A 13,389-nucleotide genomic window follows, 5' to 3' on the forward strand; every position below is an offset into this window, starting at 1 on the left:
TGGAGTTTGTGATCCACTCCAAATGGAGACAAGCCTCTGCTTTCATGGATCTCCCACACACAAAGACTCCTCTCTGATCACCGATCACCCCCCCCCCCCCTCCATCCTCCACCTATCACCCCCCCCCCCCCTCCACTCTCTCCCTATCTGGTGGTCCCATTCATCCACAATGGCACATAGAGAACTATGCGTTTTTAACATTCAAAAGCTCTGGCGATCTTGTTAGTAAAGCGTGAAATAGCCCCGGCCCTTTTCCCCCGGCCTGGAGCTCATTGACGAGGCATTCTTCTCCCTGCACAATGGCTTTCTTCTCCAGCCTTCTCTGTCATGGAACTCAATGGGGCAGGGGGCGGGGGGGGGGGGGGGGGGGGGGCGCCGAGCGAGCAACGGACCCAAGACATCTGGTTTTCTACTGGGGGGGGGGGGGGGGGGGGAGGGGAGGGGAGGGAGGGGAGGGGAGGCTGGGGAGGCTAAGGGCAGTCTCACTTGGGACACAAAGGCTCAGGGCCCATAACCACGCCAGGATTGGGATGAGAGGTTGGCTCTCTCTCCCTGTTGTTCCTAACCAACCCTGGGGTTGCTGGGGGTCCTTCACGAGGGCGACTGCCTGGTCGTGGCCTTACCTGCTCCTTGGTACTTTACTCCGGTGGTTGACCCAACGTTTTTGCCAGTCTGTGTTCATTTCGTAGACGCAAAGCGACGTACAGAGGGTGACTTGCAACCTCTTGATCCGCCGTCAAATGCTCCAAGCATTGCATGCGAGTCACTGTGTCTTCAATATTGGTTGCGTAATTAACCCTGTCTCTCTCTCTGTGTGTGTGTGTGTGGCAGACAGTGCAGAGAAGAAGAGCCCTGCCATGCCCGGTTCCCCTGTGGATGTTAAGACTCATTCCAGACCAGCTCCCAGCAGCGCCAGCAGCACCATGCCCCCCCTGCCCTCCATCAACCCCAGCGGCCCCCGGCCAGTCTCCTTCTCCTCCACCACGCGTGAGTCCCCCTGCAGTCGGCCCCACCCCCTCCTCGCCGGCTCCCCCTGCAGGAGCCTCCACGCCCTGCATGCCGCTTTCCACTTCACACACAACCCCGTCCGTTCATTCAGCACCATCTCGAATGTACTTCTTTTCATATGTCTCTCATTGCCCCCCCCCCCCGTCTCCTGTCCCCTTGCGCTTCCTTCTCAGTGACCAATGGGATTAATCACTCGCCGCCCACCCTCAACGCGGTGCCCTCCCCACCTCAGCGCTACAGCAACGGGCCCTCGTCCTCGTCGTCCTCCTCGCTAGCCAATCAGCAGCTCCCGGCCACCTGCGGCGCTCGTCAGCTGAGCAAGCTGAAGCGCTTCCTGACCACTCTGCAGCAGTTCGGGAACGACATCTCCCCTGAGATCGGGGAGAGCGTCCGCAACCTGGTGCTAGCTCTGGTGGTGAGTGTTTACTGTGGGTCTTAAAACAGGCTGCTGTGTGCAGTATAATTATATTTGTGTCTGTGTAGAAGTCTTATATGAAACCTATATGAAGTCTTGGATAAAACGGTACATTTTTAAAGACCATAAAAAGATATTCACTTCATTTTATAGCACTAAAACCTGAAAGGGTTTTTATGAGAGAAAGGCTCCTAACCACAGCATGGCTGGTTTCGATGAGCGCGTGATATTGGTCGATTTGTGGTTGACGTCGCCTTCCCTTTTCCCAGAATTCCACAGTGACCATCGAGGAGTTCCACTCGCGCCTCCAGGAGGCCACCAACTTCCCCCTGCGGCCCTTCGTCATTCCCTTCCTCAAGGTAGGCCGCCCCCCTCCCTGCAGCAAGGACAACAACACCGCTGAGAGTGCTTGTGATTAGCCGTGCAGGCTAACGCGTTCCAGTCGCTCCCGGTACCAGCGCAGCGGTATGTGTCGAAATGACAAGCGACCGGGCCGGGAGGGCCGCGGGGGTGGAGGTTGGGGGGGTGGGGTGGGGTGGGGTGGAGTTTAACGACCTCTCGAGTCACTTTGTAGCACATGTCTGTAAGAGTATACTTTTTAAGAGCCGCCCCCTGGGGAGCTGGACATAAATCCCTCCCCAGTCACAACTCTGGTGTGAGCGCCTCTGAGGTTTTCAGACGGCGGAGAAAGCTGGTCTTTCTTCATGGTTACCTCGCTCTCACCCCCCCACCCCTCCCCTCCCCCAGAAGCCCGCCTGTCTCAGTCGGCAGACGAGACCTCTCGGCTTCCCACCCCCTGCTCTGTATTTACAAGGGAGGGCCCCTCACTTTATCTCTGCTGCTCCACAGAACTGACTCCTGAGGGCACCGGCCGAGGCGGAGTGAGGGGAAGGCAGGGGGAGGAGAGGGAGAGAGAGAGATATGGGGTGAGGGGGGGGGGGAGAAAGAGAGAATGAGGGTGTGTGGGAGAGCGATGGAGAGAGGGAGAGTGAATGAGCGAGGAAGGGAGAGCTCGGAAGTGTGAAACATGACTATAAACCATTCCCTTCCCTCCTTTATGAGCTCAAGAGAGCCATATGGACCCGCCGTCACGTTAAAAGAGAGCATTCAGCTGCCAAGGCGCCGCCAAGCTCGCACATCCGCCCCACAGAAAGCCTGCAACACGCTGACACACAACACATGTGTCTGCTAGAGAACGGGGGCCCGGGAAGGGGGGGTGCTGAGGGGGCGGGGGGGGGGTTAGAGGACAAGAGTAAAAGGTTGTGGCCAGCGGGTCGAGGGGGTACGGGGAGAGGTAGGAGGATAGAGAGAGAGAGAGAGAGAGAGCTCAAATGTAGCCGTAAAAACGCCAGAATGGTGGAATTTAAAAGAAAAAGCGAGCGCGAGAGGGTGTGAGGGAGGAAGTGGGTATAATGATAAGCACGCCGGTGTCTGGTATTCGTTAGGAGAGGGGGGGTGGGGGGGGGAGAGCAAGACACACAGATGGAGGGGGAGAGCGAGGGAGAAGGATGGAGTCGGCGTCAGCCACCGGCGGCGTCTGCACTCTCTCAACTCTCACTTTCTCCCTCTCCGTCTCCCCAGTGTTTGTGTTCGTCGTGTAACTCCCATACGCGCATTCCCGGAGTGACTCATTACCTGGCTTATCTAAACACGGATCCTGGCTTATCCTCCTAAGCAGCCCGCACCTCGGGCTCTGCCCGGGGCTGCTTCTCTTCCTCCTGTGCGCGCGCACGCCTGCTGCCACCAGTGGACGTCAGCCCCGTTACGCTGAGCAGACGTGAACGCTGGAGGTTTTGAAGGGCACGACAGGGGAGCTACAGCAGACCCCGTCTTCACCCCCAGGCCCCAATGAGAGCCCGGGCCTCAGCCCCAACCCCTGACCACCACCCCTCTCCCAGGTCTAGCCCCAACCCTGACCCCCCCCCCCCAGCCATTACCCCGGGGTCTAGCCCCAGCCCTAGCCTAAACCCTAGTCTCAGCCTCATCCTCCAGCCTCATCCCCCCCAGCCTCCTGAGGCCCCCCCAGGCGCCAGGACTAGCAGGGATCTGCTCTGCGTCTGTCTGTGTCTCCCCCAGATACTGATCTGGTTTCCATCTATCTAGGACAGATCTGCTCCATCTGTCCTGCCCCTTCCCCCAACACACACACACACACACACACACCCTCTCACACAACCAGGCCTCCTAACTCACACACACACACACTCTCACACAACCAGGCCTCCTAACTCACACACACACACACACACACGTGTGCAGTGTCTTGCTGCCGTCGCCAGAGCTGTTTCTGTCCCCTGCTTCCCGTAGCCGGCGTGATATTCCCGAGAGACACGGGGTGAGCGTGTGTGTGCGTGTGTGTGCGTGCGACCAATCACACGGCTCCAGACGATTACTGCTGCAGGAGCAACCAGTAAGGGACCGTGCTGCAGGGGGACTGCACATGATGTACTGAATGATATTACAACCCTCCCTACTCTTCCTCTCCTCCCTCATCCCCCCCCCCCAGGCGAACCTGCCCCTGCTGCAGAGAGAGCTGCTGCACTGCGCGCGCGCGGCCAAGCAGACCCCGGCCCAGTACCTGTCCCAGCACGAGCACCTGCTGCTCAGCACGGCGCTGGCCTCGCCGCCCGACGCCTCGGAGCTGCTGCTGGAGCCCAGCGACGCCGCCAAGAGGCACAGCCCCGGCAGGTCCGTCTCTCTCTCTCTCTCCCTCACACACGCGCACACAGATGCATCCTCTCTCGCCCCCAAGCTCTTCCAAACACTCACACGAGCGCATGTATGTGCACCTGCGCTCCTCCTCTCCTTCCCATAATGACTGTTCTCGACCGTCAGGGTTGAAATGAGCTGTGATAAGAGCTGTCGGTTTACCTCTCTCTCTCCCCCGCAGAGGGAAAGAGAACGGCTTCCACGAGCGCCCCCCCGCAGCCCTGGAGCCCCCCGCCAAGCGCATCTGCACCATCAGCCCCGCCCCCCGCCACAGCCCCGCCCACCCGCAGCCCCTCAGCGCCCAGCTCCACCCAACGCCTCCGCCCCTGCAGCACTACGCCCTGGACGACATCACGGGGCCCCACCTGCTGCACCGCGAGAGCCACCGCCTGCTGGAGCTGCGGGAGCTCAAGGACAGGCCCCGACTCCCAGGTACACACACACACACACAACCTCTCTCACACACACACACAACCTGTCTCTCACACACACACACACACACACAGGACACACACACACAACCTCTCTCACACACACACACACACAGGACACACAACCTCTCTCTCACACACACACACACACACACACACTGGACACACAACCTCTCACACACACACACACACACACACACACTGGACACACAACCTCTCTCACACACACACACACACTCAACCTCTCTCACACACACACACAGGACACACAACCTCTCTCACACACACACACAGGACACACAACCTCTCTCTCTCACACACACACACACAACTTCTCTCACACACACAGGACACACACACACACAGAACACACAACCTCTCTCACACTCACGCACAGAACACACGTGTTTCCAACTCCATCTGTGGAAAAACGACCAACTTTCTCCAGAATAGAAGAACAAAAATCTGCCTCTCATTCACTCACACGCATGCATCCTTGCCTTTTTAGGGCAGATGTCACCTAGCCTAGTAGGTGGTCTCGTGTGTGTGTGTGTGTGTCTATCCAATTGTTGACGTGCCTCCGTGATTGACAAACAGCGTCCCCAGCTCTGGGCTGTGTGGGTAAACAGTGGCGCTGGCCAGAGCGGGCTCTGACAGAGAGGCCCGTCTCAGGCCTGGTCTGTGTTCAGGCGGCATCTGGAGCTCGTCAGTGACCAGAGGGAGGAAACAGCAGTAGTTTGGACACACACACACACACAACCTTAACACACACGCAGCAGAGGAGCTGTGTTTATGAGGCCCGAGCACCGAAACCGCCAGCCTGCCTGCCGCCACTTAGCTTGACACGCGCGTGCACGCGCACGCACGCACGCGTCTTTGAACTGGGGAGCCCAGATGAGAAACAGGAGTGATTGAGATTTGGAGGGTAATGGCACACACACGCATGTGTTGATTCTAGGGCTTTGTTTTGGTGGTTTTTCTTTTTTTTTTTATATATATATCTGTGTGTGTGTGTGTGTGTGTGTGTGTGTGTGATGGACCCTTCTCAGGCCGGAGTGTCAGCTCAGAGGGCCCAGGGCTGGTTGTGTTTAGAAGTGGAGCCGCTCCACTCAGCCTGAGTGTCTCCCTGCTGGAATGCTGAGAGCTCCAGCGGAGGGAAGGGAGGGAGGGAGGGAGGGGGGGGGGGGGAGGAAGGGGCCTCAGTTCCCTTCAGTGCTCCCTTGTCAGGGGAGGCCAGGCGGGGGGTGGGGAGGTGAGGGTTGACAGCTGACTTCCAGATGTGCCGGCCCTGTGGGCAGCAGTCTGGAGCCGGGGATCTGGTCCTCCCTCTTGTCTCTCTCCGGCCGGCTGGGGTACGCACCGCGCACGGGGGGCACCGAGGCTAAGAGCCACACCGATGGGGTCCTCGCGGCCGGGCCTCATTACAGACGGCCCCCGTCACCGTGGCCTGTCACCGCTGGGCGCTCCTTCATCCCTGCCAGCCGGTGCGGCCACATTAAGGACAGTAGCCGCGGTGAAGTCGCGGGCAAAGCGGCTCCTCGTTCACCCTCTCTCGTCTTGTGTTTTTACTCAGGCACTAACGGGGGCTACCGCGAGGAGCCGGTGGACCACAGGCTGACAGACAGGGAGTGGGCTGACGAGTGGAGACATCTGGACCATGTAAGTACACTGGCGGCTGCACTAGTGCTGATATTAATACTTCTGCCTTGCTCCGGTGGCGCTTAAGTACCACAGGACCTCTGGTGTCTCTCTCTCGATCTCTCTTTTTGATCTCTCATAAATATACTCTATAGATTTATGTAATTTTTTGTTTGATATGCTTTATTGGCCTGGACGTTGAAACGTATAGTTCCATGAACACCGTGTGGATGTGCTCCAGGTGTTGAACTGCATCGTGGACATGGTGGAGAAGACCCGGAGGTCAGTGAGCGTGCTCAGACGCTGCCAGGAGTCGGACCGCGAGGAGCTCAACTACTGGAGGAGGCAGGAAGACCCTCGCAAGGGGAGCTCCGGAGCTTCTGGAACCTTCTCCAAGACCCACAGCCCCCACGCTGCGGACGGCCCCGGTGGGTAGATGGTTCCAGAGCATATGCTCACACGCATGCACTCACACACACACTCACGGAAAGTCTTCTGACATTGTGGCTTTATTAGGCAGGATTTGTTCTCCCCAATTAATGTCCTTAAATGGAATGGGAAATGTCCTCCGAAAAGGGAAAGGATTTCTGCATATCACCCTCCTGCTTTTGAACCCGGAGAAAACAGGACACGTCTCCTTCTTCCGAATGGCCGTCTCTCGTCACAACATGCACAGACTCTCCGCCCTCTAGTGGTGACAGTCAGAACCGCAGCCCTCTGTGGACGGGCGCGTGTCACATGTTCGACCCGCCCCCAGTCTGCTGTGTACTAGCCGTGTTCTCTCCGCGCGCCAGCCTCTCTGTGGCCCGCTGGTACGTGGCCCACAGACGGGTGCCAGCGCTGGCCTGTCCAGATCGGCCACAGAAGGCCCGTCCTGCCGCCTCCGAGACCCAGAACTGGCTGGCAGGACGGAGCGCCATCTGGCCGCCCAGCAGTGTCCCCCCAGCCCTCCTCCAGCACCGTGCCCAGACCAGGCACCTCGGAGCTGGGTACGACGAGCCCTGGGCAGGCCTGGGCGGCGCGGCAGAGAGAACACGGGGGGGACATAGAGAGAGAGAGGGGAAGAGACAGAATGTTGCCACAGCTTGGTTGTAATGTAGATGAGTGCCTCGGAGCCAGACGCACACGGCCCTAAAGCTGCCTCTTTTGTTTACGGCAGTCGGAACACGGAGGGGTTCAGTGAGGCGGCGGGTTTATAGGCAGAGTCCGTGGCAGACCCTAGTCGGGGCAGTTTTAGTGAGCCGGGTTGTAGGCTTGAAACATTGAACGACGTCGACTTTGGTCGTGACGGCTCGTTCTGGGATGTTTTGGGTTCTTTTATCCATTGTGACGGGTGCTAACTGCTTCCCTCTCTCTCTCCCCCGCCCTTCCTTCCTCTCTCTCGTTCTCCCTCTCTCTCCACTCCAGACTCCCAGAGGGAGTTCGCTCCACGCCCCGGTTCTGGCTACGTACCAGATGAGATCTGGAAGAAAGCAGGTGAGGACCTGACGGCACCCCCCTCTTTTTTTCTTTCTTTTCGACATGGGAGTTCCAAACTTCCTCTCAAACTCTTAGCAGCCCCCCGACCATGCTGAGTCTGGAGGTCAGCGGTGTAGCCTGGGCTGGCTTGGAAGCGGCGTTAACCCAGAGCTCTGTGTGTGTGTCGTCCCCCCCCCCTCAGAGGAGGCTGTGAACGAGGTGAAGCGGCAGGCCATGGACGAGGTCCAGAAGGCCGTGGCCGAGGCCGAGCAGAAGGCCTTCGAGATGATCGCCGCCGAGAGGGCCAAGATGGAGAAGACCCTGGCCGAGGCCAAGAGGAAGGCCGCCCAGGAAGCCGTCCTGGTCATCAACGAGCAGGAGGACTCCAGCGAGGTGAGAGGATGCAGATGTACACACGCGCACACGCACGTCCGCCGTACAAACGGCCCGCAAATAGTCTGACCCCCATCCTCCCTCTCCCGTCCAGTGTTGCTGGAACTGCGGACGAAAGGCCAGCGAGACCTGCAGTGGCTGCAACGCCGCCCGCTACTGCGGCTCCTTCTGCCAGCACAAGGACTGGGAGAGACACCACCTGATCTGCAGCCCCGGCCTGCAGACCCAGCCCAAGCCCGTGTCCGCCACGGCCAGGGCCTCGGCAGGGGCCCCCGCCAGCCTCACGGGGGCCAAGGCTCCGGAGAGCGTGCCGGCCGCCTCCAGCCCTCGGGGAGAGAAGGCCTCCGTGCTCTCCCGCTCCTCCACCCCTTCCACCCCCACCTCGGCACCCGAGACCAACGGCCACTAGGACCCAGCGGGGAGATTTTGATTTGGAGTCCGACCCATCCCAGCTGTTCTCAGATCGGTGGTGTTCAGATCGCTCGATGACTTTCCGTACAGACTTGCTCCTCTGGTCGCCAACCACCATCCCAAAAGCCCGTGAAGCGTTGTCATTGGATAGGGGGGGGGAGGGGACATGTGACACCTCAGAGAGGAAGTGACATTGTAGGTTGAAAGTCTCTGGGCTTGGGTGTCGCCACAGGCGCAGATCCAGGGTCAGTCTCCACTCTGTAGACCTGAACTCTCACCAGACGAGCAACACGAGCAGATTTGAGCCTGAGTTCAGTCTCTCAAGGGAGACTGGGTGATCTGAAGAGGGTCTTGCCTGTTGACTTTGGCCCAGAGACCTGGAGGAGTCGCCTTCATCTGTCAAACAGACAATCTCAGATTGAAACCTGCTTCTGTTACTCCTGGCGACACACAAAACGAATCCACAGAGACACTTCAGTCCAGACAATGTATTCTGAGAGTATTGTGTGTGTATATAAGCCCGGGAGAGACCTGGTTTTATGTGGGGACATAAAACCAGTGGGGAATCGTCTCCTTGTCTGGGAGACACCAAGAGAAGACTAGAAGATAGTGGTGCTCTTCTCTCGAGTGCTGTCCCATGTATAGCTGTTAAAAGTATCCCTCTCGCCTGAGTTCCGGACTGTTTTCTTGGTCAGTGTGTGTGTGTGTGTGTCAAGCGTTATGTGCCGTCAGTGGGGAAATATTCGGTCACGCACGTGAATCGTCGATCTCGGAAGCGATATTCGAACGGCGGCGTTTTGGGTGTTACCGGTTGTTGTCCCGCGTCCCCAAAGCTCGCGATGGCTAAGGGGACGGTTTTGCGTCGCCTGTAACTGCTGCGTTGTACACGGGCTGGATATTCACCAACTCGTGTACAGTTCTGTGATGCCTATAAGTATATATAACCTATATGGTCCAGTCTAGACCTTCACGACGACCCCACAGGAAAAGGAAGTATTTGGAGTCATGCAAGGACAATATGACATCCATGTATGTATGCAGTATACATGCATACATGTTCAACACTTTTTAATGGGCTTTCAGTCACAGGCAATGTTCATGTTTTCCAGCTCCTAGTGACTAGTTCTATAAACGCGGAGCGGACTCCTTCAGATCTTACACCAAGGCTACGTTTGCACCTGTTTCCACACGAGAATTGAACCCGTAGGGGGTAGAGCGAAACAAAAATATTTAATTTATTACAGTGGGGCGGTTTATCATTCCATCTGTGGACTCCTGTTCTGAGCTATGTCATGTTTTCTGGCTGTTGTACGAACAGACTGATTGGAGGGGTCGGGGGTTGTGTGTCCGAGTACATGGTGCAGTGTTGGTGTAGAGGGGGAGCGACCCTCTGGTGTACGACCTGTGGTGGGTCTGTTTCTCTTTAAATCTCAGGAGTTTTTTGTTTTGTACATATTATCGTTGAGTTCATCCTATGTCACCGCTAGATAAAGTGTAAAGTTTCGAGATCATCTTCCCTTTTGATTGGGCGTCGGTTTCCGGCGTCGTCACCACAGAATCGACTCTTTGTTTTTGTCGTGCGATGTTTTGTCCGTAAAAGCATATTATCTGAGAGAATGCCTTTGTGTTGTGAGCCACCTTTTCCTTCTAAAACACATATTTTGTTATGAGACACAACTTCATATGAACAGATATCTTGACATGAAGTATTACAATAAAAAAAAAAAGAGAATGACTCCAAATGTCCTGTTCTGTCCAGATGTTGTTTTGAGGTTAGGTTCTTGAAATTGTTTACGGTCAGTGTGTGTGTGTGTGTGTATGCTCATTTGCAAATGAAAGCTGGTGACATGACGAGTGGGGTTTTGCATAAACAAAAAAGAGATGAAAGCCCGCCGTCTCTAAACAGACCTCTGGTCTACTCCTAACTTACCTCGGAGTCTCTAAACTCCATTATAGGGGGTGTTTCAGGTCACTGCAAGAAAGTGACTCATCAAAGTCATCTATTTTGACATCTCAAATATACGTATCTCTGTGGGTATAAACTTCTTGTTGCCAGGCAATTGCGAGGACCAAACCGAATGGGTGAGCACAGTTTCGTGTTTCCATCGTCACCAATTCACACTTGGCTAATTCTTACCTATTCCAGTACCTTGTTTGTAAATGCAGTGAATCATTCATTTGCTCTCTATAAAATATGCAATACGCACCTTTTATCTGAAGGCAAATGAGGGCAAGGCCAATAAAGTCTCCCTCCTGAGAGCCTATTATTTTGGAGATGTGTTTTTTAAATTAACCCATGCATTATTCATTCCTCTTTGTACCTCTGAGGCTTTTGAATATGTCCTGGTTCAGTATTATAATGTGGAAAGGTGGATTTTAGGTCAACAGGTTTCTATGGTTGGGGCTGAAACGCCATGCATCATTTTCACCAGCAGGTGGCACTTCAATACTACTGCAGAAATACAGGGTTGGTCTAAATGTCATTCTTTTAAGCAATGCGATTGTGAATGCTTTAGATTGTTAAACTCTCAACACTGATATATGGGATATAGCTCAGTGGTTAGAGAACTTAATGGAGATCAGGAGTTTATAGGTTCAAATACCCCCTATACTGTACATTGCTTCAGATAAAAGCGTCTGCTCAATGAATACATTAGGATTATTACATACTCGCCCTAAAAATCAAGGTATGAAGACGGTGAATACATAATTCCGTCTATAAAACAGTCTCATGTAACAATCCCACCATTTGAATGTATCCATTTATCTTGAATCCAAGATCTGTTCTGGGTGTAGATTTACACGATGGCAGGTTAGGGAGAGCTCCATCCAGCAGTTCATTGACAGTACTAACTGATCCTCCACTTACTTAAGGAACTAGGCTGAAATTCATCTAGTGTGTGTGTGGACTATGTGGTTCGAGCCACTACACATACCCACAGGCTAATAAAGATCTTGGGGCGAGGATGATGTGGGGATGACTGTGGCGATGGCTGTGGCCGCGTCCGTGAGGGGGACAGTGATGTGACTGTGCGTGGCTTCTGTCCTTGGTCGAAGCCCGGGAAGGGTGAGCCGTCACGTTCTGTCATGACTTGTCTAGACATGCGTCAGTCACACAGAGCTATAGATCCTGTCCAACACTAAGTGTGACCTGGTACATCTGCTGTCAGAAGCTCGTAATTGGCAGCATCTTTCCCATGCTCGTCATGGTCCGCTTGTAAAAAATATCATGGAAACAGCTCAAATAACTGGAATACGTGGATCTGGTTGCTCCAGTTGGAATTCCCTAAACCCCTAATGTTGTCCAGGGGACCATAGTACTATCCATGTCCTCCTTACTAGCACTCTGTTGCTTGGAAACACAGCAGTAGTAACGGAAGGTTTGGATGTGCCTCGACCAAAGAACTGAGGATTTACCTTTGATCAAGTGAAACTCGGAGAGCGCCCCACACACACACACACACGCTCTGGCCCCTCAGGAGTTTAATAGATGTGTGTGATGCTGCCGTGGCTCAGCATTCGGAAGAGCGTTTTAGCTTTCACCAAACACACCTGGCTCCCGTGTGTGTGTGTGTGTTCCAAGGCTAAAGTGAATTTATAAGGACTGAATGATAAACAGGAAGGCAGACAGACAGACTGACAGAGACCCAGGGAGGCCGACAGACACTGGCAGGCAGGCAGACAGGCAGACACTGACACAAAGACAGACAGGCAGACTGTTAATGGACACAAGTGAATGTAGACACAACATTATCGTTTGTGACAAACGAAAATGAATCAATAGCACATGAATGCCTCTACCCAGTCTCTCTGTCCGTAGCCCAACGACATGAAACCATTAGACGGATGCCCACTGCTGTTCTTCAAACATAGATAGATATGGAGACCATTATAGTTCCTGAGTCACTACATGAACATCTCACAAATCACAACACTCAGCAGGACAGGGGTTGGGTGGCCTCTCATCCTCAAAAATGTTTTCTTCTTCTGCCAGACGTGTAAATTGTTTTCACAGCATGCTATCACGATGAGCGTGTCATTTACTTTCAAGGCACATCGAAGCTGAAAGAGAATATTAAGTAAAGGCCATGGAAGAGTGGAGGAAAAGCAAAGAAACAAAATCCTTTTGCTCGCCTGCCTCCTCTCCTGGCCACGGATGAGCGTTTGTGTGCCACTCTGGGAAGCATCCACATCTATAGTGGTGCGGAAAGGAGGGCGTAACAGACTAGCTAACTTCTTTTCATTTAATAGCACCGTAACAGGAATTACAAAGGCAGCAGGGGCACTGAGACAGGGCAACAGCTGCAGCAGGTTTCAATCTGAGATTGTCTGACAGATGAAGGAGACTCCTCCAGGTCTCGGGGCCAAAGTCAACACTTCAGCCATGACTTCTAACCCCAACCATGCAACCCCGAGTTGATTGGCTGCACAGTTATCATTGACGTCGGCCCTTTGGAAAAGGGAAAACACCCGTGCCTGCCAGCAGAGAGTGTTCTTGTCACCCTGGCTACAGACACAGCAGGTCAAAGAGGTAGGCATTCTTCGGTGTCTTACAACTCGGCAAGCAAGGTCAGAACGTCGTCGACTGAATGTCTCCTTGCCTGATTTATGTAACAAGCTGCTTTGTGTCAATGTGTGCCAGCGCCTCAGCCTCACACTCTCCTTTGCTACTTGTACAGTCGTTCAAGCTATAATGACCAAATTAGTTCAACCTAAAACTTCTGATAATAAATATGTGCGGTCTACAAAAAAAACATTTTGCATTCCCGTACTAAAATGTCAAATCTCCAGGGTCCTTCTCTCTCCTCCTTTTTTAAGTACCAACCAAGAATAATGCATTCTTCTTCACACTGGGCTCGTTTTTATGTTCCCCTGTAGCTTTGTAAAGCAGAGAGTCCCTGCGGTATCCATTAGGAGGAGGCAGTG

General features: G+C 54.3%; 1 protein-coding gene across 1 annotated transcript in view; it reads left to right on the top strand.

Annotated features, from left to right (window-relative positions):
- cbfa2t2 (CBFA2/RUNX1 partner transcriptional co-repressor 2) overlaps window positions 1-9,134 on the top strand; it is a 17,327-nt gene extending 8,193 nt beyond the window's left edge. Inside the window, exons 2-11 of the mRNA XM_067242975.1 lie at window positions 832-987; window positions 1,182-1,423; window positions 1,693-1,782; window positions 3,930-4,111; window positions 4,314-4,564; window positions 6,137-6,222; window positions 6,443-6,629; window positions 7,609-7,677; window positions 7,862-8,052; window positions 8,147-9,134. Of these exons, the coding sequence (XP_067099076.1) occupies window positions 832-987; window positions 1,182-1,423; window positions 1,693-1,782; window positions 3,930-4,111; window positions 4,314-4,564; window positions 6,137-6,222; window positions 6,443-6,629; window positions 7,609-7,677; window positions 7,862-8,052; window positions 8,147-8,461 (1,769 nt within the window). The 3' untranslated portion in view covers window positions 8,462-9,134. The remainder of the gene's footprint in view (window positions 1-831; window positions 988-1,181; window positions 1,424-1,692; window positions 1,783-3,929; window positions 4,112-4,313; window positions 4,565-6,136; window positions 6,223-6,442; window positions 6,630-7,608; window positions 7,678-7,861; window positions 8,053-8,146) is intronic.
- The last annotated feature ends 4,255 nt before the right edge of the window (window positions 9,135-13,389 follow it).

Source organism: Osmerus mordax, chromosome 1 (genome assembly GCF_038355195.1).
Source record: "Osmerus mordax isolate fOsmMor3 chromosome 1, fOsmMor3.pri, whole genome shotgun sequence".
In the NCBI taxonomy this organism is placed as follows: domain Eukaryota; kingdom Metazoa; phylum Chordata; class Actinopteri; order Osmeriformes; family Osmeridae; genus Osmerus; species Osmerus mordax.